At 44.9% G+C, this 26,382-nt stretch overlaps 1 protein-coding gene across 3 annotated transcripts in view; it reads right to left on the bottom strand.

Annotated features, from left to right (window-relative positions):
• Positions 1-15,519: 15,519 nt before the first annotated feature.
• Positions 15,520-26,382, bottom strand: part of GNG4 (G protein subunit gamma 4) — a 65,565-nt gene continuing 54,702 nt past the window's right edge. For all 3 annotated transcript variants that reach the window (XM_065922260.1, XM_065922259.1, XM_065922261.1), the window contains exon 4: positions 15,520-19,382. In XM_065922260.1, coding sequence (XP_065778332.1) covers positions 19,254-19,382 — 129 coding nt within the window. In that variant the 3' untranslated portion in view covers positions 15,520-19,253. The remainder of the gene's footprint in view (positions 19,383-26,382) is intronic.

The raw sequence follows: 26,382 nt of genomic DNA, 5'->3' as shown, positions 1-26,382 counted from the left end.
TATTTTTCTTCACTCCCTTATGCTACAGCTCAAGTCCCCAGAATGCCTCCCCTGAATTTCTCTACTGGCCTCTTATTAATTTCTATTGATTAAAGGATCCAAGAACCTCAGAAGTAATAATCACTTAGTCTCTGCAAACTGTCATTTCCTAATTTATAAAATGGGGCTAATACCATTTCCTCAGTTAACTAGGGAATTCAAGTTGCTGGCAATCCAGTAGAGTAATGTATGCCTGTGATTGTGCATATGTGTAATGCCAGGGAGGAAATCTTAATTTCCTAGCAGGTCACGAGAGGCACAGTTTTACTGGGTAGATACTGTGATACTCCCTTTCAAGGGAGAACTCCAGCACCTGTAGGTGAACTGGTGCCTTGAACTGAAAGAAACTAACAGCGCTACTTTGTGTGGAACACGAAAAGGGAGGCATCTGTTCCTGGGAGGAAGGAGGGAGGAAGGGACCCGTCCTGCACGGGGGAGGAGTGACGGGGAGCACCCTCAGGTGGTGGAACAAACTTGGCCAAAGGGCCATACAGAGTCAGCCATGATACAAAAGCTTCCTCCATCACTCCTGCCAAATCTCCAGAAAAACTGACATGGGCCGTGAAAGGGATTCTCTTTTGGAGAATTCAAAGGCAACCAGTCCTCTTAGTGAAAGTTGCTCAGTCATGCCTGACTCTTTGTGACCCCATGGACTACACAGCTAATGGAATTCTCCAGGCCAGAATACTGGAGTGGGTAGCCTATCCCTTCTCCAGTGGATCTTCCTGACCCAAGAATTGAACCTGGGTCTCCTGCATTGCAGGCAGATTCTTTACCAACAGGGCTATCAGGGAAGCCCAGGCTTCTTAATTATACATAATACAAAAGTGGTTTTCAAGGTGGAGGTCAGGATCCACTGGTGCATCTGAAGGCAACTTAGTATGCATGCCCAGCACTTAACAAGTATATGTGTGTGTGTGTGTGTGTGTGTGTGTGTGTGTGTGTGTGTGTATAAAACAGAACAGAAATATATAATATTTTACATATAATAGAACACAAAATATATAATAGAGCAGAATGCAAAAGATCAGGGAACCTTGCACAGAGTAAATGTAAGAATACTTTTTGAAACGTTTATATGTGTCTTAGTCTATTTGGGCTGCTATAACAAAACACCAGAGGTTAGGCAGCTTGTAATCAATAGAAACTTATTTCTCATGGCTCCAGAGGCTGGGAAGTCCAAGATCAGGGTGCCAGCGTGGTTGGATGAGGGTTCATTTCCTCATTCACAGCGAGTGCCTTTTTTCTCCCTTAATTTTTATTACAGTCTAGTTGCTTTACAACATTGTGTTAGTTTCTACTGTACAGTAAAGTGGGCCAGCTTTTCGTATACATATATCCCCTCTTTATTGGATTCCTTTACCATTTAGGTCACCCCAGAGCACTGAGTAGAGCTCCCTGCGCTACACAAACAGTAAATGCTGGAGAGGATGTAGGGAAAAGGGAACCCTCTTGCACTGTTGTTGGGAATGTAAATTGTTACAGCCACTGTGGAAAACAGTACGAAGGTTCCTTAAAAAACTAAAAGTAAAGCTGGTGTCTTCACATGGTGGAAGGGGTTAGGGATCTCTCTGGAGCCTCTTTTATAAGGGTATTAATCCCATTCACGAGTGTTCCACCCTCAAGACTTAAGTACCTCCTAAAGATCCCCACCTCCCAATACTATCATCTTTGGGGTCAGGATTTCAACATGTGAATTCTGGGGCCCTACAAAGATTTCAAACCATAGCACTATGTGTGGCCTGAGTTGTGACATAAAATATATTTCTTTTTGTGGACCATGGTAAAAAAAAAAAGTGAGAAAGCACTGCAGTATAATTAGTATAGTAATTAATACAGAATATAGTATTGTGTATATAGTAATTAATACAGTATATAGTATTGTGATTATAATAGTAATCTTGACAGCTCACTCTGCCAGATGCCTAGAGTCTTTATAAGACGAATCTTGACACCCTTGTCATTGAAGTACTATTTACAGTTGCCGAGGAGTAGAAGTAACCTTATGTCCATGGAGGGATGAATGGATAAACAAAGTTATGTTCATACAATGGAATATTATTCAACCTTAAAACATAAGGAAATCCTGTCCTATACTACAACACGGATGAACTTTGAGGACATGATGCTAAATGAAATAAGCCAGGCACACTAGGACTGTAGGATTCCACTTCTATGATGCATACCTAAACAAATCAAAGTCACAGAAACACAAAGTAGGGACTTCCCTGTGGTCTAGTGGCTAAGACTCTCTGCTCCTAATGCAAGGTGGCTGGGTTCAGTTCCTGGTCAGGGAACTAGATCCCACATGTCACAGCTAAAGATCCCGCATGCCAACGGAAGATACCACATGCTGCAACAAAGACCCGGGGCAGCCAAAGAAATAAATAAAATGGAAATAACTATTGAAAAACATTTTAAAAAAAAAGAAACAGGAAGTAAATGGGGATAGCCAGGGGCTGGGGAGGCCAAGGGGAATCAGGAATATAGAATTTTGGCCATGCAAGATGAAAAAGTTCTAGAGGTCTGATGAACAACAGAACATGCATGTAACAAGCTATAGCATATACTTAAAAATTGTTGAGGTTAAACTTCTGTTTTTTTTTGTTTTTTTTTTTAATATGTTTTGTTTTTTAACACATACACAGATACATCCGTGGAGAAGGAAATGGCAACCCACTCCGGTATTCTTGCTTGGGAAACCCCATGGACAGAGGAATCTGGCGGGCTGCAGTCTGTGGAGTTGTGAGTCTGACATGACTTAGCGACTAAACGACGAAACACACAGAAGGAGCCTTCACTCTAAGGTTCCCCACCAGGGGGATGAACAGTTCCTACCTTCCCGATTCTCCCACTTGGCTGCTTTCAAGGTCCTTTGGATCTTTTTCGGCATCTCCGCTAAGCCCCTCTAGACAACCTTCTTGCTCTGGGGTTTGTCTTTGATCTGTGGGACCTCCAGTCCCCGCCGGAGGCCACCCCGGCCTCCCAGGCCTGAGGGAAGCTGGCCTGGCAGGCTGGTAGGAAACAGCAGGGCAGACCCCCTGCGCATGCGCATCCCCTACCTCACCGACATCACCGACATCACCCACCTCACCGCGCAGCCTGGTCACGGCCTCCCCTCCGTATCTCCCCAAACATGGGAGACACCTGAAAAGGTCCTGGTTACTTTGCTTCTTCCTCCCTCCACTTTCCACCCACTTGCTTCCTCCTGGTAAGAGGACTGTCAACTCCGTGAGGACGTGTGAGCTCGTGGCCCACCATGGGTCCATGTGTCCGGCTCCGAGGTTCCTCAGCAGTTGCGCTAACAAAGATCAACTGGAATGGAGGATAGAGAAAATGGAGGTCAGGTCAGGGGGGAATACTCACATGATTTTTCGGTCCTTTCCCCTTACTGTGGTGGCCGGGAGAGTCCAGAATGCAAATCAGATAGTTTCAACCCCCTTCCCCAAACTCTCGGTGGCTTTCTGATGCCCTCAGCAAAATATTCACACCCCAGCCTCGGGTTTCCAGGCCCCTCATCCCCTCCCTCCCTCAGCTCCCGGTCGGCCACTTCCGTGCTTATAACTCCTCCTCCAGGGCTCCAGAACTGCCTGCTGGGACTTCCCTGGTGGGCCAGTGGTTCAGTCTTCACCTTCCCAATGCAGGCGGTGCAGGTTTGATCCCTGATCAGGGAGTTATGATCACACATGTCTCTGGGCCAGAAAACCAACACATAAAACAGAAACAATATCGTAACAAATTCAATAAAGACTTTAAAAATTATCCACGTCAAAAAAAAAAATCTTTAAAAAAACCCACATAACTACCTATAGTTAAAAAAAACACGTAACTTCCTGTAGACACTCCCTCCCACCTTGGACTTTTGTTTCTGCATTTGCTGGGTTCTCGGCCAGCTCTCATTTCTACACCTTTGCCACCTGGCTAATTCCTACTTATTTTTCAAGTCTTAGCAGACTCCACAAATAAAGGCAACTTAATTGTCTGCCCCACCATCTAAGGACCCCTCTGGAACAGAGCATTTTTATGGAAAAAAAAAATAGAAACAAAATATATAGCATCATCTTTTTCTTTCCTTTTCTCACTGAAGTCTTTAGTTAGAGTCATTAGGCACTTATTTACTCCTAATTGTGCCTCTGGCTCAAGTGCAGCTCTGGGTACAGTAGGGTCATTTTTCTGTCCCCATTTTACACTTGTGAATTATTCTTAGCAGAAATTAGTCTTAGCAGAAATGGAGTGTTGATCATGAAGCTAGTGACGCTTAAGCTTCAAGGTGCATGCCAAGCCCTTGGCACCTGGTTTGTAATCGGTATTCGTTTTCTTAAAGTGGGCTACCCAGGTTGTAGAAACCTTAAATAGGCTTCGCAAAACCTGTTTCCAGATCTCAGTGTAGACAATCCCACCTTCCTAACCCTTTAAAATGGGGGTCTTGATCTCTTACATGGGTCCACTGACCCCACACTTATCTGGGACACCCCTGACCTCGACAGCCTACAAACCATTTTGGCTCTGAAACTGGTGGAGAAAAAGAATCTGTCTTTGCTGTTTGAGTGCCAAACTGCAAAATACATAATAGATGGTAAATAGAAAGTGTGATAAACACAGGCATACCTCATTTTATTGTTTGCTCTTTTGTGCTTTGTAGATATTGCCTTTTATTTTTAACAAATTGAAGGTTTATGGCAGTCTTGCATCGAGCAAGTCTATTGCTGCCATTTTTCCAATAGAATTTTTTAAATTAAGGTATATACACTTTTTTAAAGACATAATACTATTGTATACTTAATAGAATACAGTATAGTATAAACACAACTTGTACTGGGAAACCAAAAAATTTGTGTGACTCGCTTTATTGTTGTGTTCTGGGACCCAACCTACAAAATCTCTGAGATGAGTCCTTCATAAGCTGATTCAGGGAAACAATGCCTTTTCTTTTTGGAAACAATGCCTTTTATGTTTTGAGATATTCCATAAAACCTCTGACAGGAATTAAGACTGCAAAAAGAAATTTTGGTAATTTGGTAATTAAATTTTTAAAAAATGACTTAGATTAACTAGCAAAAAGAAAGTTCCTGAACATTGCCCTGGCATGTATCTGCAGAGTATTGCTGATTGTATTCCATTTCTCATAAGTTAAAGGAATTTGTGGCAACTCCACAAATAAAGGCAACTTAATTGTCTGCCCCACCATCTAAGGACCCCTCTGGAACAGAGCATTTTTGGGAAGAAAAAAAAAAAAGAAACAGAATATAGAGCATCACCTTTTTCTTTCCTTTTCCTACTGAAGTCTCTAGTTGGAGCCATTAGGCACTTATTTATTCCTACTTGTGCCTCTGGCTCAAGTGAAGCTCTGGGGATAGTAGGGTCCTTTTCCTGTCCCCCTTTAACACTTGTGAATTATTCCTTCTAAAAACAGGCTAACATAGTGGTTGAGAACACAGTCTGAAGTCAAACTTCCTGGGTTCGAATCACAGCTCTTCCATTTACTGATTGTGTTCTCTGATCTTGAGCAAGTGAGTTGATTGGCTGATGACAGCCAATTGTTAAATTTTCAGGAATAGTGCAAGCCTGTTGATATGTTATTGGTAACTTGACATCAGCTTTAATAGGAGCATTAACACCGTGAAAATTGACAAAATCTATAAATCCATACCTGCCCCCTTCCCTAATCTGCTTATTACTATTTTTCAATTTAACTAATTAATTTATTTTAATTGGAAGCTAATTACTTTGCAATATTGTAGTGGTTTTTGCCATACATTGACATGAAGCAGCCACGGGTGTACATGTGTTCCCCATCCTGAACCCCCCTCCCACCTCCCTCCCCATCCCTCTGGGTCTTCCCGGTGCACCAGCCCCGAGTATCCTGTATCATGCATTGAACCTGGACTGGTGATCTGTTTCATATATGATCATATACACGTTTCAATGCTATTCTCTCAAATCATCCCACCCTCGCCTTCTTCCACAGAGTCTGAAAGACTGTTCTACACATCTGTGTCTCTTTTGCTGTCTCGCATATAGGGTCATCATTATCATCTTTATCAATTCCATATATATGCTTTAGTATACTGTATTGGTGTTTTTCTTTCTGACTTACTTCACTCTGTATAATAGGTTCCAGTTTCATCCATCTTATTAGAACTGATTCAAATGCATTCTTTTTAATGGCTGAGTAATATTTCATTGTGTATATGTACCATAACTTCCTTATCCATTCATCTGCTGATGGGCATCTAAGTTGTTTCCATGTCCTGGCTATTATAAACAGTGCTGCGATGAACATTGGGGTGCACGTGTCTCTTTAGTTCTGGTTTCCTCGGTGTGTATGCCCAGGAGTGGGATTGCTGGGTCATATGGCAGTTCTATTTCCAGTTTTTTAAGGAATCTCCACACTGTTCTCCATGGTGGCTGTACTAGTTTGCAGTCCTACCAACAGTGTAAGAGGGTTCCCTTTTCTCCACACCGTCTCCAATGTTTATTGTTTGTAGACTTCTTGATAGCAGTCATTCTGACTGGTGTGAGATGGTACCTCATTGAGGTTTTGATTTGCATTTCTCTAATAACGAGTGATGTTGAGCATCTTCTCATGTGTTTGTTAGCCATCTGTATATCTTCTTTGGAGAAATGTCTGTTTAGTTCTTTGGTCCATTTTTTGATTGGGTCATTTATTTTTCTAGAATTGAGCTGCAGTAGCTGCTTGTATATTTTTGAGATTAATTCTTTGTCAGTTTGCTTATCACTATGTACCAGCACACACCTGCTCAGTTTCCTCATCTGTAAACTAGGAGTAATAACAGTGAATATTGTCATGGAGAATTCTAGGAGAGTTAAATTAAATATGCTTACTTGTACTTGGCAAATACTCAACAATTGTGAGATGCTCTGGCTGTTTCTCCCATTTTACATGGTCCAGAGCCTTTCTGCCATTACTTCAAACTTGGTACCAGCCAGGAGAAGGCAATGGCAGCCCACTCCAGTACTCTTGCCTGGAAAATCCCATGGACAGAGGAGCCTGGTAGGCTGCAGTCCATGGGGTCGCTAAGAGTCAGACACGACTGAGAGACTTCACTTTCACTTTTCATTTTCATGCATTGGAGAAGGAAATGGCAACCCACTCCAGTGTTCTTGCCTGGAGAATCCCAGGGACAGGGGAGCCTGGTGGGCTGCCATCTATGGGGTCACACAGAGTCAGACATGACTGAAGTGACTTAGCAGCAGCAGCAGCTGGTAAAACATTGGTAATTAAATTTAAAAATATCACTTAGATTAGTGTCTTAAAACAACTAGCTCATAATTGATAGGAAATGTGTGGTCTAATGTTTATGAGGCAGACACTGATGTTTATAAAATCAGAATTTTTCTCAGTCTAGCATTGATTACTTTTTTTTAAAATTTACTTTTAATTGGAGGACAGTTGCTTTACAATGTGTGTTGGTTTCTGCCATACATCAGTATGAATTAGCCATAGGTATTCACACATCCCCTCCCTCTTGAAACTCTCTCCTACCCTCCCACCCCTCCCTACCCAACCCCACCCCACCCCCCTAAGTTGTCACAGAGCAGCAGGCTGAGCTCCCTGTGCTATAACAACAACTTCCCACTAGCTGTCTTTTTTACATATGGTTGATTACTTTTGTTATATATATTTCCTTTGGCTAGCTGTTAGAATTTCTTTATGGAATTTCTATTTTTCCTGCTCCCAAGTAAAGCAAAAACTACAGAGATAGTTTATACATCTTCTGGTGGTTCAGTAAACAAACATGTTCTAAAAAATTGAAATAGCTGTGCTAAAGTAAAAGATATATTGATAATTCACGTTAATTATATACAAGTTAGTCAAGATTTTGGTGGGCAAATAAACTCTTGGTAATGTGTTGTTATCTGAGTGCTATAAAAATATAATCTACATTATAAATATCTGACTCACTCTGACCACTAAAGAGTTAATCACATATCTGTATTTAAATATAAATATTCTATGGCAAAGCTTAAGTTTATTTTGCTAGATGAGTCTCTCATTTATCCTCAATAGATTTGGCGGAACTTATTTCCTCTTAGTCTTCATGATTCGTGGAATATTTAGATCTTAAGTTCGCTTTAACAGCATTTACATTATAGGAGTGCGCTAGTTGCTTAGTTGTGGCTGACTTTGTGGTCCCATGGACTGTAGCCCTCCAGGCTCCTCTGTCCATGGGATTTCCCAGGCAAGAATACTGGAGTGGGTTGGCATTTCCTTCTCCAGGGGATCTTCCTGACCCAGGGATCAAACCCAAGTCTCCCACACTGCAGGCAGATTCTTTACCATCTGAGCCACCAGGGACGCCCCAAGGAAAGTGTTATTAATGCATAGTTGATCATCACAGAATCATTATAGATTCTGCATCCAGGATACTCTGTATTAGAGACTTCTTCAACCAAGATGTTTAGAAGTTCATCTCTTCAAACAATTCCCCTCTTCACAAGAAAAATATAGTCTACTTTTAGGATGTTTATAAAATGCCAGAGGTCAGCATGGAAAAAGATAACAGCTTTTGGAGGACATGGAATCCTGTTTCCTTCTCTTTCAAGATGCTCTGATGTCAAATGTGTTTGCTTCTGGGAATCCTCTCTCTCTCAGCAGCCAGTTTTTCCAAGCCTTTCTCTGTTAGTGGAACTGAGTGTGGCCTCAGTGCTAAGTTTCAGGGTAATTACTCTAATAGATGTCCTTCTCTATAGGCGGGCAAGGACATTCCCAGAGGTTGTCACCCCCTGGAAAAGTTTTTCTCCCACTTTCCCCTCCTCCTGCTTTTTCTGGTTTTGAGTTGGGCTTCCTGAGTCCCACACAGTCAGTTCCAATCTGTGTTCAAGTATCCTCGCCCACATCTGTAGAGTTTTGTCCCCAACCCTTCCTAATGAGGCTGACTTGGAAAATAGTACCTGTCACCTGGCTGAAATCTGTGATGTTCTTCTGATCACGTCCACCATCTCTTCTGCTCATGAGGCCTCTGCCCTGAATCCTCAGGCCTGACTTCTGCCTATGATGTGTCCCAGTCTGCAAGATTAGACTTCTACTGTCGTCTCTACCCCCCGTTCCTTTCTGACAAATTCTAGTTCTCCAGACATTTGTGAATCCACATCTTACTCTAGCCAGGCCCATCACAACTCGGGCTTGGCCCCGTGACCTGCCCTGTGGCTGTGTGCCAGCTACACGAAGTTTATGTGCTCCCTGTCCCCGTGATGACTGACCGCCTGCTGGGATCCTTTGCGTCACTTGCGTCCTCAATCCCCTGTTTGGCTGCTTGCTAATTTCACTTGAACTCTGGGTATCAAGTATTTTATGTTTTAATTTTTCGGCTGTACCCCACAACATGTGGGACCTTAGTTCTCCAACCTGGGTTCGAACCTGTGCTCCCTTCATTGGAAGGTGAGGTCTTAACTACACGGCCACTGGTGAAATCCCTGGGTATCAACTGCTACCCATTCACTCCAAGAGGTAGTCTGGCAAAGTGGTTAAGAGCATGCATTCTGGCACTAAACTGTCTGGTTTCTAGCTTTGCCTGTTCCTACTTGGGTGACAAGACAGTCACTCCACTTCCTGTGCCTCATTTTGCCATCTTTAAAATGGGCATAATCATTTACTCTAGGTAGTGTTCAGAGGAGCTATAAAGTGATATTTGCAAAGGGCCTAAGAGTTGGATTGGCACCTGGTAAATTCTATGTGAAAATTAGAAAATGGTATTAGTTTGCTAGGGCTGCCATAATAAAGTACCACAGACTGGGTGGCTTAAACAAGGGACATTTATCTTCTCACTGCTCTGCAGTCCAAGACCAAGGTGTGGGCAGGGGATGGTTCCTTCTATGGTGTCTCTGCTTGGCTTGCACTTTCTCCTTGTATTCTCACGCGGTCTTCCCTCCGTGTGTGTCTGTGTCCTAACCTACTCTTCACCACACTCATGTTGCATTAGGCCCCACTCTAACAACCCATTTTGGTGTGATTACCTCTGTCAAGACCCTGTCTCAGCTTCCCTGGTGGCTCAGTGGTGAGGAATCCACCTGCCAGTGCAGGAGACTTGGTCTTGATCCTGATCCGGGAAGATCCCACATGCTGCAGAGCGACCAAGGCCATGGGCCGCAACTGTTGAGCCTCTGCTCCAGAGTCTGGGAAGCCCAACTACTGAACCCACGCGCAGCAGCTACAAGCCCGGGCCCTCCAGAGCCTGTGCTTGGCAACAAGCCTTCGCAAAGAGAAGCCCATGCATCACAGCTAGAGAAAAGCCAGAGCAGCAATGAAGGCCCAGTATAAAATAAATAAATAAAATTTAAAAATTTTTTAAAAGACCCTGTCTTCAAATGTAGTCACATTCTGAGTTACTAGGGGTTAAGACACCACCGTATGAATTCTAGGGAGTCATAATAATTTAGCCTGTAACAATAATTAAATAACTGGCCCCAGACCCTGACAAGCCCCTGCTTCTCCCTAGGAGAACCCCTGAGGACCCCCTCCTCCATCTCTCCTCCAGCATCCGGCTGGGACAACAGGGCAACGTTCCTCGCCAGTCCAGCCTGACCTCCCGAGCCCTTCCTCAGTGTCCTGCAGGACCTGGTATCTGGAGGCGGGGTCCGCCTCAGCCGTTTTGGTCCAGTGTGCATTCATTCAAGATTGCCCGGGGGGGACTTCCCTCATGGTCCAGAGGTTGAGAGCCCACCCTCCGCTGTGGGGGATGGGGCCTCCATCGCTGGCCGAGGGGCTGGTGTCCCACGTGCCACAGGGCTACTAAGCCCACGGTCCACAGCTCAGAAGCCCGAGTGCTGCACCTGAGACCCAACACGGCCAAATAAATAAATACTAAAAACCGTCAAAGGTAAAATCCAGGGGAAGATAACAGAGATAAATCAGCTCAGCCACACAAAGCCAGCACCGCCTGGTCGTAGTCAGAAAGTTCCAGCCATCAGAGACCCTTAGTGGTTTACTTCCTTGGGTGGATACCGTGGTCCCTTCAGAGACACTGAAGGTTTTACCAAACACTTTGTCCCCCTTCAGATAAGTAGTAGGATCACTATTTAAAACAGCAATTCTGAAGTTTGCAGACTTAAAATTTATAGGCCCGACCACCGACTCGAACGGTCTTGATTGCCAGGTCTTATTTCGCTGCCTAGCCTGAGGCCCCGTCTTCACAAGGCTGCTCTAGGCCTGGGGACCTCCTACACTGCCTTCATATATACAGAAGCCTATCCTTCTGATGTCTCAAGGTGCTGGTCCATGAGGCTGCTCAGCTACTGGCTGCTCAGTCTGACCTTCTCTCCTCCCTGTTTGGTGCCTCTTTGGTAAGTGATGTTTTTTGGTAAAAGTTTTTTTTTCCCCCCCTATTTTTTGGCGTGCAAGATCTTAGTTCCCCAACCAGGAAACAAATCTGTGCCCCCTGCGGTGGAAGTGTGGTGTCTTATCCACTAGACTGCCAGGGAAGTCCCAAGAAAGTCTTATTTTAAATGCTGAAACTGGTTTTGTTTCCACAGTAAGCAAGCAGAGTCTTAGTTTAAATTCTGAAGTTGGTTTGGTTTCCACTATAATTAAAGATATATATGGTGGTGGTTCAGTTACTAAGTCATATATGACTCTTTGTGACTTCATGGACTGTAGCCTGCCAGGCTTCTCTGCCCATGGGATTTCCCAGGCAAGAATACTGGCATAGGTTGCCATTTCCTTCTCCAGGGGATCTTCCCAACCCAGGGATTGAAGGCAGATTTTGAATTGCAGGCAGATTCTTATACCGACTGAGCCACCAGAGAAACCCTCAAAGATATATATATATAGTCAGTCACTATTTATTGAGCCTGTGTATCTCCCAGACAATGCTGAATACTTATGTTATTCCACTGAATTCTTCTAAAATAGGTGTTGCTATCCTCATTTTGCTAGATGAGGTCATGAAAGTTCAGAGCAGTGGTGGAGCTGGTAAATGGCAGAGCTGGGTTTTAATTTGAGTCCCTCTGACTCCAAGACCTGGCTCCTTAGCATTCTGTGTTTATTTGGTCTCCCAAATACCTCCAGCCTCGATGATTATGTGTTGACCAAGTGGGGCCTCTCCTTTCCTCTTGCGTTTTCTTGTTGCCATGTAATTTTTCCTGCAGCAAGATGCGCTGATGGTGGTCTGTACTTCTAAGTATAAGAGACCAGGCAGAGCTAAGAGGAGACAATACATTATTTGATCAAAAAACAGGTATTATACAAGGGGCATCAGCTACAGAGGGCTGTCTTCATCAGGGACAATGATTTTCTTTATTCTGCCTGGGGACTGGTTTCTACTTGAAATTAAGTTAAATGAAGTTTAACTGAAAAACCAAAAAGAGAATTTAATAAAAAACGTAAAAGCCCCAAGTAAATGATAAGAATTTTCCAAATGCTTGGGAAGGAAGAGCCAGAGAATGAGTACTTGAGCGCACACCTGAGCATGGTAGTAACAGGTCATTTTTGTCACAGAAACACTTCAGGACCCCTCCTCCAAACAACAGGCATTTAGGCCTGAGCTAAACTGGCTAATGCTCCTTCATGCTTCACGGGACGATGTGTCTTTCCTCTTCCAGCTGTTCTTTTATCACTTACCCAGGAACTGCCCTCCCCTGGCCTGAATTATTATAATTAAACCAGCGTTCAGCCGTACAGTGTAAGGTGGGTTTATAGCACGCAGGTGCTTTATGGTTTTTAAATGGCTTGAAAGCATAATCATACAGTAAAGCAGTGGTTCCCGACCTTTTTGGTACCAGGGGCCAGGTTTGTGGAAGACAATTTTTCCACGGACCTGGTAGGGGGGATGATTTGAGGATGATTCAAGCATTGCATTTACTGTGTACTTTATTTCTATTATTATGACATCAGCCCCACCTCAGATCATCATTCCAGAGGTCGGGGACCCCTGCTGTAAAGTCAGGAGGGTTTGGGACTGCCCTGATGGTCCAGTGGTGAAGACTCCATGCTTCCACTGCACGGGGGCGTGGGCTCCATCCCTGGTTGGGGAACTAAGATCCCACATGCTGTGGGCACATACCATGGCCAAAAAAATAGGCAGACCCAAAATGGAAAAACAAGCAGAAATCTGAAGTTCAGTTAAAGTTGGAAAGACAAATAAAATTGCCATTAAAAATTTAAAAAGAGCATTCTACCAGGTTTCCTAGTAGCTTTTTAAAAAAACGTGGAGTGAAGGATATGAAAACCTTTAAACTCTTATACTCCTTGATTTGACTACAGATGCTCTGGTGGCGGTAAGTTAGAAGGACTGATGGGAATTCCAATCCAGCCACTTAGTACTTGTTGAATATTGGGTGAGTTACTTAAATCGAACTTCGTTTCCTCACATACATCTGAGGAATATACATCTACAGAATGAGGATAATTAATCTTACAACACAGTTGCTGTGAGGATTAAATGTGAACACCTTGGTTGAGCACATTTTTTTCCTTTGCAATAAATGATGCACTCAGCAAATAGTGGTTTCCTTCCTTCCTCCCCTTGGTTATTATTTCAGTGTCTTCCGAGGGTTCATTCACACTGGTTTGCAGCTTATGAGGACTTCTAAGTAGACACTCTCAGGGTCACAGAAGTACTGGTAGTGACTTCCACTCGTTCATTGGGATCATACTTACCAATCTTTATTTTATTGACGTACAATTGATTTACCCTGTTGTGTTAGTTTTTGCTGTATAGTAAAGTGACTCGGTTATACTCTGCAACCCCATAGACTGTAGCCCACCATATACATATATATGAGCTTCCCAGGTGGTGCTAGTGGTAAAGAATCCACCTGCCAATGCAGGAGATGCAGGTTCGATCCCTGGGTTCGGAAGATCCCTGGAGAAGGAAAGGAAATGGCAGCCCACTCCAGTATTCTTGCTTGGAGAATCCCACTCTTTTTCATATTCTTTTCCATTATAGTTTATTACAGGATATTGAATATAGTTCCCTGTGCTGTACAGTAGGACCTTGTTGTTTATCCATTCTAAAGGGAAGTGATCACAATTACTTCAGCATTTGGTTAACTACCATGCATGGACCCGAACACCTTATAAATCAGTAACTTATTAACAGTTAACACAGAATTAAGTGTTAAGGGTTTTATTAGAAATTGGATGGGGTATCAGGTCCTGACCATCGGGAGGTGACATCAGCTCATCCACACGTATCTTCAGGGACATTGAAACTGGGCAGGCCTCCAGCTTATTCGCCACCCTTCCTGCTCTGGCTGTGCATCCTGGGGAGGGAAGAGTGGAAGGCACCCTGGGAGAAGGCGCTGGGCCACGGGGCAGGGTGGAGAAACTGCCTGGCCCTGGCGCCTCCCCACCACGCTGAAGAGCTGAAGGAGACGAGGTACAGAGGTGAAGCCTGTCTAGTCTAGGATCTCAGCCCATCTTCTTCTCGGGTCAAAACACTAGTTGTTTTTTATTTTTGTTTTTGTTTTTGGCCATATGACACAGCTTGTGGGATCTCTAGTTCCCCGATCAGGGGTTGAACCCATGCCCCCTGCACTGGAAGCATGGAGTCTAAACCACTGGACCATCCGGGGAGTCTCCAAACACACTAGTTGTCATTATTTCCATGTCAAATTGGAACAATCATCAGAACAAAATTCCCTCTGACCTTTGGTTTGTTCTCTTCCCATGCCTCCCTCGGAGGAAAGCTGCAGCTGACTTAGACTCACGGTTGAGTTCTGGGGGGGGGCTGGTGCTCAGAATCAAAGGTAAGACTGTGGATTCGTGTAGCAGGAATCCCAGCACGAAGTGGGTCTGTGATCAGCCCGGGATTTGATGCATCAGAGCTGCACAAAGGAGAAAGACCAGACCAGCTGGGAGCTGAGAGACAAGGAGCTCAGGATCAATCAGAGGTTGGAAGATGCCCAGCATCCCCACGGGCGGGAGCAGAGCCAAGGCAGCTGAGTTTCCCTCCATGTATCTCCGGGTCGGGCTGCCGGGGAGACTGGGTTGCATTCAGAAGATGAATCATTGCAAAGCCAGCTGATGCTTGTAGAGCTCTTTCCCCCAGAGGTGATGTCTGGTAACAGGGCTTTGTGGTCTGTTATTCATTCATTCCAGTGGTCAGAAGGCAGGAGAGGCTGAGAGGAAGTCATCAGCCTCACTGACAAAGAGGCTGAGCCAAGAGGGAAATCCCAGGATTCCTCACTGTTCTCCCAACAACACAGATTCCACACATGGCTTCACATGCCCCGTTCATAGGCACTGTCTGCAGTGCTTTGGGAGCTACTCTCTGTCCAGAGAGCTGTGGATTACAAGTACTTTGGATTTCAGAATGTTATCACATACTTAAATGTACCACTAATGATGTTACATCTAAAGAGGAGTAAAAAGTTGAGCTGTCAAAAAAATGTCGGGGGTGGCTGACGGGAAATAACCATAGGATTCTCAATTGCTAAGCACACTTTTTTTTTTTTTTTTTTTTTTACTCGTAACTCATCAAAGTTTATTATGGCAATTAATTGCACAAACATACCAGCGATCGTAAGCACACTTTTTATTGAAGTACAACATACATACAGAAAAGGGCACAAACCACAAGTGTACAGCTCAAAGAATTTTCATAAAATAGACATGCCCAAGTGACCAGCAGCCAGATCAAGGAACAGAACATCCAAGGAGCACCCTTGTGCCGCCTAAGAGTAACTTACATAACTACTTGCAGACAGCTTTGCCAGCTTTCTCACTTGATGCTAACGGAACTACACGGTGCGGATTTGCCTCCTCTTGTGAGACTCACACAGGGCCGTGTGTGTGTCTGCAGGAGGCTCCCTTCTCCTTGCTGTGTAGGGCTTCACTGTGTGAATATACTATAACTTGTTTATCCATTCAACATGGGCATGTGGCTACTTTCTAGTTTGGGGTTATTATGAACAGTGCCTCTATGAATTTTCTAGTACATTTCTCTTGGTGACTATACATACACATTTCTTTTGGGTAGACACCTAGGAATGGAGTCTTTAGGTCATATGATAAGTACACTTAACCCAGGCTATTTCACAGAAGAATGAGGAATTTATTGGATGGAGCTTGAATGCTCACTGAACTGACAGAAAGCTAAAAAGGAGAGTTAAGAAGACAGGCGGGAGCCAAGACAGCCAGTGGGGCCAAGGAACAAAGCAGAAACAATCTGCTCACGACTGTGTCATCCCTAGACACTGCTACCAGTGGACACCACCCCTGCAGCCTGCTAGTCTTGGAAACCTTCATGACGGACCACTGCCACCCCTGGACCATCACAACTCCCCTGAAATGCGTCTCAGCATCCCTTAATTTCTGTGTCACTTGCACCAAACTCACAGTCCTAAGCATGGGAGTCCACAGAATTCACCGTAGGTCACTGGTCACTGCCTGGTCAGTCTGGTGCTGGAGAAGGGGATGCACCTGAGACAGGGAAGACTTTCCCATTTCAGCATCCATGGTGCTGGAGGCACGGCATTCCACTACAGTTATTTATAAGGGGTGATTTCATGTTTTCCCCCTTTAGGAAAGGGGTCAGGTGCTAGACAGTCAAGCTGGAAACGTCACATGACAACTGCTCACTACAGGCAGCTTCGTCAGATCCCTGCTTCTGCTGGGGGGAGGGTCTTGTCCACACATTTGTGTGTTTCACAGCCAATGTGCATGAGTTTGCCTTTAAGGGCAATATTGAGTTTAGGGATACATTAGAAGGGGCAAGCCACAGAAAATGCTGTAGGCTTGAAAGGAAAAGGTGTAGTAAAAGGACAAAAAGCATTTCATGGAGGGATGCAAGGCAGACAGGAGGAGAGGGAAAAGCACACAGAGGGATGGTGAAAGTGAAAACAAAGGGAAGAAGTTTGGTGAAGTCGAGGAGCACATTATTTTTTCCTGACCTGGTTTAGCTGGTTTCTGTGTTGTCCCACTTTCCCAGTCTCTCTGATGTGCTTTTATGGATTGTGCTTTGCTTGATCAAGTTAATGATGTTGACATGGACCTCAGGATAAAGAGATCCTGGTCATAAACCAAAATAGAGGGAGACTGGAAGTCATATTATCACCGACAGCATACAATTATGCTACAGCTTGAGCACACAGCTTCCTAACAACACTGGTATTGTCAGGGAGCTTTCATGAAATGAAGAATTGATTTCAACAAAAGAAGCAAAGAATAAAAATGTACTAAAATCATTTACAAGGGCAGCAAGTCACTAATTGATCTGAAAATTATATTTGCCTTTTTTGTGGGTGATTTTACATGATTCTTCCAACTGAACCATGGATCTTTGAAGTCATGCATTCTAGATCCCTATACCATATCCTGACATTTAGTACATTTACTTGTTTTAAATGATAATCAGAGCCTTCATCTATGTAGCACCTCCCCCTGTCTTAGAGCAAAGACAGGAGGAGTCAGTTCAGTTCAGTCGCTCAGTCGTGTCCGACTCTTTGCGACCCCATCAATCGCAGCACGTCACACCTCCCTGTCCATCACCAACTCCCAGAGTTTACCCAAACTCATGTCCATTGAGTCAGTGATGCCATCCAACCACCTCATCCTCTGTCGTCCCCTTCTCCTCCTGCCGCCAATCCCTCCCAGCATCAGGATCTTTTCCAATGAGTCAGCTCTTCTCATCAGGTGGCCAAAGTATTGGAGTTTCAGCTTCAACATCAGTCCTTCCAATGAATAGCCAGGACTGATCTCCTTTATGATGGACAGGAGGAGTAACTACCATTTATCCACAGTCTGCAGATTGGAATATTCCAGGCATACAGTAACTTGCCTTGAATCACACAGTGTAGCCACTGCCAGAGCCGGGGTGGGAGGAAGTTTCCAAACAAATGGAACAGGGCAAACTTGGACAGAGCACTCCCTCTCTGCCCTGTGGTTTATTCCCTTCCTTTATCAGGGGTGACAGGAGTTTGTTTTAGGTGGAACCTGCAAGTTTGTCTCAGAAAAATCAACAGCTGTCTAGCCTTCCACATGGGCAGCCACATATCATTTTCCATAAGCTGCCAGAATATGGGACTGACATGTCTGCTCCCAGGGAAGACGGGAAGAGAAGTGTGCTGCTGAGCAGACCCCAGCAACGGTGCTTCGTGGCACACGGCTCAGGCTGTTTTCAGGTCTCCCTACCTACCTGCAAACAGGTAGGGCTGGAAGACAGCGGAACTCAGGGGCTCAGGACTCAGACTGTCTGCACTCAGGTCCCAGCCGTCTGGCTTACTATCTATAGCTGTGGGGAAACTACATGGTCTCTCTGTGCCTCAGTTTCCTCCTTTTAGAACAGATGTACATTGCTGGAAGGTTAAGTAAGGGGATACATGTGACTGCTTCCATCAGTGGATGCTACACGGTGAGCTGCTGCCCCTGACTCGCTCCTCTGGGGCAGGGGCCGCCCTGGTGAAACCCTGCCGGGCCCAGGGCTGTGCCCAGAACAGGCCCTTACTGATGCAGCCCACGCAGGGCAGGAGCCAGAACAGGAGGAAGCAGGATGAGGTGGTATTTGGAGAGAAGAAATGTGCCCCTGGCCTGCTTGGCTGGAGCACGTAGAGAGAAGTAATGGGGCCACATTGACAGTTAAGCTCACCCCAATACCTACCCCACACCTACATTTGTAGAAGGACCACCTACAAAGGGAATCAATGACAATCAGTGGGAAACAGGGGTCTGGGCTCTCCATCAGGGGCTGAGCCACAGGGCCCCCGGATGACCCTTATTTAGAAAACCATTCGTGATGTGGGTTCTTTCTTTTTTAAATAGGATGATGGAAAAGCAGGAAATAGAAAACTTCCAGAACTCTCTCCAGGAAGAGAGAAGGAACCTTTACCCACAGACTTCAGTTGGTCAAAATGCTCTAATTTGATACTGAATGATGGTAAATGGGCAGCTTATGGAGTACCTTTTCTCTTCTCAATAAATTATCCACTGAAATGTATAAACTTGATGTATGTAAACTTGGGAACTGATGTTTAAAAAATTTAAGCCCTTACACCCATACTCATTTTTAACTTGGCACATTTGTTATTTGGCTATAAAAAATGTGTATTTTCTTTTCTAATAATGAAAATAACAGAAACCTGAAAAGAAAAAGTGAAACTGCAGACAATGAAGAAAACCAATGAAAAGACAGGCAGTGGGGTAATGCAACTCGGGCAGGGGTGATTGTGGGCAGAGGTCCCTAAGCTAGGAGCACGCGCAGTCCCTACCAGGGATTTTACAGACAGAAAAGGAGACATTTTCATAACAAACGGAGTCAGAGGATGGTGCAAAAGAACTTCTTCTCTCGGAAGGGGTTTTCCGACGCAGGCACTGGGATGATGAGAGGGTCCTCTCGCACGTGAGCCTCACAGTAGGCCAGGAGGTCCGCCGCTGCCTGGGAGACCTGGGGAGGTACACAGCACAAGGGCAGGGTGAGAGGCCAGTTCGCAGTGGCTCCAAGGCAGGGGTGTCAGTTTGGAGAGTGGACAAGCCTGAGGATAGGCTGTGTTGCATGCACTGCCAATGACAAGGCCATTCCGAGGCCTGGAGAGAGGGCTTGTGCAAATCCAGAGGAGACAGGTTTTGAAAGTTGCTTCTGAGGAAATGTAATAGAAAGAAGCGACCTGACTCCACATTGGATCTATCCCTTTAGCGCTAACCCTTGTGCTCTGTTATCTGGGCTTTGTCGTGCAGGCTCTGCATCTTTCATAAAAGAATGCTCCTCCCGAAGTATACAGGAGAGCCCATTCTCGAGGCTCTGACCTTTAAAAGCATAACACGTTCCATTCACAGAGAGAGAGAAGGTTGCAGAACAGAGAAGAGCCTTTTTCTTGTGGGAAGTTTATGGGAATATTGTGACCAGAGCCATGTGGACAGCTGCAAGAACAAAGGATTCCAACACCAAGAAATTTGCAACAACCAGCCACCCTCTCCCCTCCTTTAGGATAAAAGAAAAGTGAAGTCGCTCAGTCGTGTCTGACTCCTTGCGACCTCATGGACTGTAGCCTACCACACTCCTCCATCCGTGGGATTCTCCAGGCAAGAGTACTGGAGTAGGTTGCCATTTCCTTCTCAAGAGGATCTTCCTGACCCGGGGATTGAACCTGGGTCTCCCGCACTGTAGGTGGACGCTTTACCATCTGAACCAGCAGGGAAGTCGTATAAAAGAAACCTGAGTTCCAATTCAAGGAAGCTGGTTCTTTGGGACACCAGTTCACCATTTTCTCCATCTGCTGGCTCTCTGAATAAAGTCGTTTTTCTTTGCCCCGATAACTCGTCTCTCGACTTAGAGGCCCGCCATGTGGACTAGGTGACAGAAAGAGGTGGCACCTGGTAGAAGTGTAGATCACTACCAAGAGAGGTATGAGGCACCATCAGGAAGGTGTAGACATCTAGTCCTACTCGGAACTGAATGATGAGTGAAGGCTCCAGGCCAGGAGCCTCACCAACGACTCTGTAAAACTACCTCTAGACAGATAAAGCCAATTCCTGGCCCTGGCCAAGCCAATGTGATTGTAATGATTATCATTAGCACTTTTGTTTTACTGCAATCCACTCTCATGACCAACCCAGGCACTTGATCCTCCCCGGGAGAACACAGATCATAAGCATATTACAGAGAACACACACATAAGCTACACACAATAAGCGCACACTGAACTTGGAACGGCCACTCCCCTGAGGAAAGAGCGGCTCCCGGCCAGAAACCTCTTTGATTTTCCTTTCAGGCTTCTCTGAAGCCTGTTGACACTTGGCAGCTGTGGATCACATTACCTTCCAGGTAATCCCCAGTAGCTCCAGGGAAGGAGCAGGTGCTAAGAGGAGGAAGGGACCAGCTCACCGGGGCCGTGGTCTATGTCACATGTCCAGCAAATGCCTGGTCTGCGTATTAAATCATCCTGCCGATTAGCTTGTTCTGCCTGTAACTGCTTATTAGAGGCTACAGGCTGGAGTAAGTATATAGCAGTCAAAAAGAATCCTTTTCATGCAATTAGTGTCTAAAACTTCCCCAGAATGATAAACATGCTGTAGGTGAATGAAAAATGTTTGAAGGCCCCCAGGACACACAAGCCATACACCTTCCATCCAGGTTTTAAAAACTGGCTGTTGGTACTTCCATAGCGGCCCAGTGGCTAAGACTCCACATTCCCAATGCAGGGGGCCTGGGTTCAATCTCTGGTCAAGGAACTAGATCTTACATGCTGCAACTAAGAGTTCACAAGCTGCAACTATTAATAAAAGTCTCATGTGCCACAACTAAGACCTGGGACAGCCAAATAAATAAATATTAAAAACAAAACAAAAACAATGCCACCAACGCTCAAAACTTAAAAAACAAAACAAAAAAACTGGCCCATCTTCCAAAACTTTATAGAAAATCTTCTAATTTCCAGCCCAGATTTACCTATTTCAGCAGTGGCTAGAATATAACAAATAATTTTAGTAGAGATATGTAATAAATTTTTCCTTCTGACGAATCAACTAAAAGTTGAGCCAATGAGTCAACCTAAATCTTCACAAAGTCTACATCTGTTGGGAGCGTGGAATGGAGCATCAGGCTTCCCTGTCCCCATGCAAATTCAGGTAAGTCACTCAAACTCTGAGCTTTAGCTTCCCCATTTATAACACTGGGAGAGTTAGCTATCTCCAAGATCCTGTTTACTCTAAACGGTCTGTAGTTTTAGCTCTGATAGCACCACGGCAGAACTGTAGAGCCTAAATAAAATGGACGTTGGGTTGAATGAGAATGAAGTTTGCAGTGATTTACAGGACACCCATGCAGGAATCTCCCAGGTGAGGTGGAGGCCACAAATATAGGGCTGTAGGGGACCTGTGAGGCCGTCACAAGGGATGAGAGGACGGGAGCAGGGATGCTGACTCTGAAGCCCACAGAGGTGTGATGGAGGGACTCTGCCAGTGGCCCAGTGGCTGAGACTCCGCGCTCCCAATGCAGGGGGCCTGGGTTTGATTCCCGGTCAGGGAACTGATTCCACATACTGCAACTATTATTAGAGTCATGTGCCGCCACTGAAAGATCCTGCGTGCCACAGCAAAGATCTGGTGCAGCCAAATAAATATATATATATTTAAAACTCTTGACAGACATACAGAAACCCAGAATCACACCATGAGTGCTTGGGTGTGGAGTCTGAGCCTGGCATCAGGCTTGTCACCTTCTGAACCAAAGCCAAGGGTTCTCCCCTGACTGCCTGGGTCGCAATCCCCTCCTCTCTACTCCAGGCGTCTTCTTCAGCCCACAGAGGCAAGGGGTCTTCTCCATGGCCGCTGTGTTAGGATGACCACAGAATTCACCCAACGGCTCCTCCCACAACCATTGCGAACCGGTCTTCACCACTGCCCAGGCCAGCATGCGCAAGAAGGTGGCGATGTTCGCGCAACTATCTTCCTCCCCTAAGAGCCAGGTCCTCTTAGCTCTAACTTCAGTGACTTCTTCCAGATGCTTCATTTAAGACTGTCTTGGGACTTCCCTGCTGGTCTAGTGGCTAAAACTCCATGCGCCCAATATAGGGGGTAGGTTTGATCCCTGGGCAGCAAACTAGATCCCACATGCTGCAACTAGGAGTTCAAATACCACAGCTAAGATCTGGGACAGCCAAATATAAATAAATTAAAAAAATATATATATATATATTTTAAAAGTCTTATCATCATCCCCTATCTCTAGTTTTCATTTTTCCCATCTATTTCACTTTTGGCGACAAGGACATGCTTCCATAAGTTCTGAATTCTCTATAAACCTTACAATTTCATCTAGGAAGCTGTGTGCCAATCTTTCAGCTAATTGAGAGGCTATAGGGGAAAAAATAAGGCAAGACTTCTGCTTTCCAGGGGTCCGAAAAGACTCAAAAATTGTAACATTACTAGAATAATCAGGAAGTGCTAAAACATCACAGAGGCACAGCTGCACACCTCTGCAGGGCTACGGAGACAGGGGTGTCAGAGTACCCCACTCCATCCAGTTCCACATGGGGGCAGTTACCCTGGTAAACCTGCCCCTTTTATCCAGAGGCTGGTTCCAGCCAGCTGATCCCGAGACATGATTTTCTGGCAAGATAAGAATGGCTCACGTCTTGTGGCAGATCCATGTTAAACAAGTTCAAGAGACAACTTGAATCATATAGAATAGAATCATTAATCAAAATAATAGCTGATATGAACTGAGTCCTTATTATTAATATGTGCCAAGCCCTGTGCTAAACACATAGTCACATGTCTTATGTGTGTATGCATGCTCAGTCATGCCCAACTCTTTGTGACCCCATGGACTGTAGCCTGCCAGGCTTCTCTGTCCATGGAACTCTCCAGGCAAGAGGTTTGGAGTGGGCTGCCATTTCCTCCTCCAGGGGATCTTCCTGACCCAGCGATTGAACCCACGTCTCTTGCATCTCCTGCCTTGGCAGACAGATTCTTTACCACTGAGCCAAAGCTATGAATTTTCCAGTGGTCACGTATGGATAAGAGAGTTGGACCATTAAGGAAGCTGAGTACCAAAGAATTGATACTTTTGAACTGTGTGTTGGAGAAGACTCCTGAGAGTCCCTTGGACTAAAAGATCAAATCAGTCCATCCTAAAGAAAATCAGTCCTGGGTGTTCATTGGAAGGACTGATGCTGAAGCTGAAACTCCGATGCTTTGGCCACCTGATGCAAAGAACTGACTCATTGGAAAAGACCCTGATGCTAGGGAAGATTGAAGGCAGGAGGGGAGGTGGACGACAGACGATGAGATGGTTGGATGGCATCACCGACTCGATGGACATGACTTTGAGCAAGCTGCGGGAGTTGGTGATGGACAGTAAAGTCTGCAGTCCATGGGGTCACAAAGAGTCGGACACGACTGAGTGACTGAACCAAAATGAGTCACCGGGGAAGCCCCATTATATGCCTGGCCTCATCTAATTCTTCTAAATACTATTGCTAAAGTCACTTTACAGATGAGGAAACTAAGGCATGAAAGTTAAGAATCTGTGCAATTTCATAGAACTGGTAAGAGAGAGATCAGGACTGAAGTTAAGCAGTCTGGCTACAGAAGCTAAACACTACAGTAGCTGCCTGATTCCTTGTTCATGAAAACTGTACCTGGAAGGTGGCCTGGAAAGTTCTCGTCTGCTAGGCCAGCACACTCTCTTTGTAGACCAGCTACCTGGGAACTCACGTGACCAGAAGGAGAAGTCCTGTAACTAAAATTTCTTAGGTCATTTGCTTAATCCAGGGACAATTTTAAAATAATCTTTTGGTCATGCTGCATAGCATGTTGGATCTTAGTTCTCTGATCAGGGATTGAACCTGCACCCACCGCATTGTCAGCATGGGATCTTAACCACTGGACCACCAGGGAAGTCCCCCATGGACAATCTTGCCAAGAAAACCATAACAGTTGAGTGTCAGCAGCTGGGACTGGCTTCCTCTTCCTACGCCCTGGCTTGGATGGATGTGCCAATGTTGCTCTGAGGCTCCTTCCTCTAGGCTGTGATTTGCACGCTATTACAATGCGTTGACTCTAATTCCTTAGGAGCAGCCTTTTTAAACTAAGGGTTTCCCAGGCGGTGCTAGTAGTCAAGAATCTGTCTGCCAAGGCAGGAGATACAAGAGACCCGGGTTCAACCCCTGGGTCAGGAAGATCCCCTGGAGGAGGAAAATGGCAACCCACTCCAGTATTCTTGCCTGGAACATCCCATGGACAAAGGAGCCAGGCGGGCTACAGTCCACAGGGTCCCAAAGAGCTGGACAAAAGTGAGCACAGTACAGCCTTTTTAAACTAATGCCTAAGCCAGAGAACTTGAGAAAGTGAAACTCAAGACCACCACAAACAGCCAGCTAGGCTTTCCCACCTAATGCAGCTGCTTAAGCTAAACCAGCCAAATAGCGCTTTGCTTCAGCATCTTCTCTACAAACACCTTGCTCCCTGCCTGTCCATGGATGGTGCTAACTACCTTTGGTTTGCATGGTCAGCTTCGATTCCACCTATGTCCAAATTAAATCCAAAATTTTTCATGTTCTTCAGTCTGTCTGCTAACAACAGGATCCAGCTGGTCCTAAGTTTGCTAAATATCGTTAGCAGATATTTTTTGGTTTTTGGCTTAATAAATATCATCACATTTTTTTTTTCTTTTCGGTTTGCTAAATGTTATTACAGCTTCCTTCCTCTTGATCAGTTTGCTTGTTCAGATGCTTGTCAACACCCATTCATTGTGGGCAGATTTGACTAATTTTCTGACAGCGACCACACCGCAAGGGGGCGCTGCATCCTCAACCATCAGCCCGGGCATGGGAGGAGGGGTTCAAAAAATGGGGCTTTAGGGGTCGCCCTGCGGAGGTGGGTTAAGACTGGTCTCCTTCCGGTCTCACAGTTATGTATTTGATCCCCTCACAGCCCCGAGTCTACAACCATGCCATTAACATGTGGCCTCGCTAGCTCTAAGCAGGTTCAATCTCGGGCTTTTTCTGTCATCTATCAAAGGTGATACTGAACTTGATGAAACGATTTTTCTTTCAAGAAAACAAGCTGTTCTTAGAGTGCCTCCCTTTATTGTTTCAGGGTCACAGATGTGTTTGTTCAGTTATATCTACACGCCTCTGGATTGCAGAGTTCCATCTGGAGCACCTGTACTACAAGAATGAAACCAGAATTGTCAGCACTGGTACCAAGTGATCAGCACCCAGTTTTGTGTTGATCTGGGTCGGCTCCACATAGTATTAGTTTTATAGACGCACTCAAATTATTGAGAACATCCTACAGCACGGTATGAGCATGTTAAGTCATTTTACAACAAAAGGAGTTTTCCACCTTTTCCCACCTTCGCCAGCGGTTTTATTTCATGCAGTGTCCAAGGTCCCTTTACTCCTGTGTAACTGAAGTATCTTGAATAACCCCTGAAGCTTGCTGTAATGGGATCTGAAAAGATACACACCTGTAACGATCATCTTAATGAGCCTTCCACAGAAAAGGTGGCATCTTCACACACAGTTTAGTATCCGGGCATTAATTAAACTAAAAACTACTCCTCAGATTGAAAGGGAGGGTTTCCTTAATCAGCCCTAGATTGATTTTTATGGTTCGAAGCTTCCTTCAGTGTATATAAAATACTGCATGCAGACTTCACCATATCCTAGAAACATCTGCCATCTTTGAAACACAAAATAGACAATTTACTTTCAAAGGAAAAATTTTTATTCTGAAGTTTAAAACTCCGTTACTGTTTATGTTTTCTTATAGAGCCTGAAGTCTGCTTTGCCTTTAAGTCCTCTGTTACAAAATGCCCAGAGCATCTCTGCCTCCTCTCCTTAGTACTGAAGTGTTAAGAGTTACAAGATAACAGATGTTGAAAAGAGAAAAGAATTGGGAGCTAGGGAACAACTGTGGAATTTTACCATTACATTTCA

The sequence above is a fragment of the Muntiacus reevesi genome, chromosome 2 (genome assembly GCF_963930625.1).
Source record: "Muntiacus reevesi chromosome 2, mMunRee1.1, whole genome shotgun sequence".
In the NCBI taxonomy this organism is placed as follows: domain Eukaryota; kingdom Metazoa; phylum Chordata; class Mammalia; order Artiodactyla; family Cervidae; genus Muntiacus; species Muntiacus reevesi.
The sequence above is the reverse complement of the archived record's forward strand: the minus strand, read 5'-3'. Positions and strand labels throughout refer to the sequence as shown.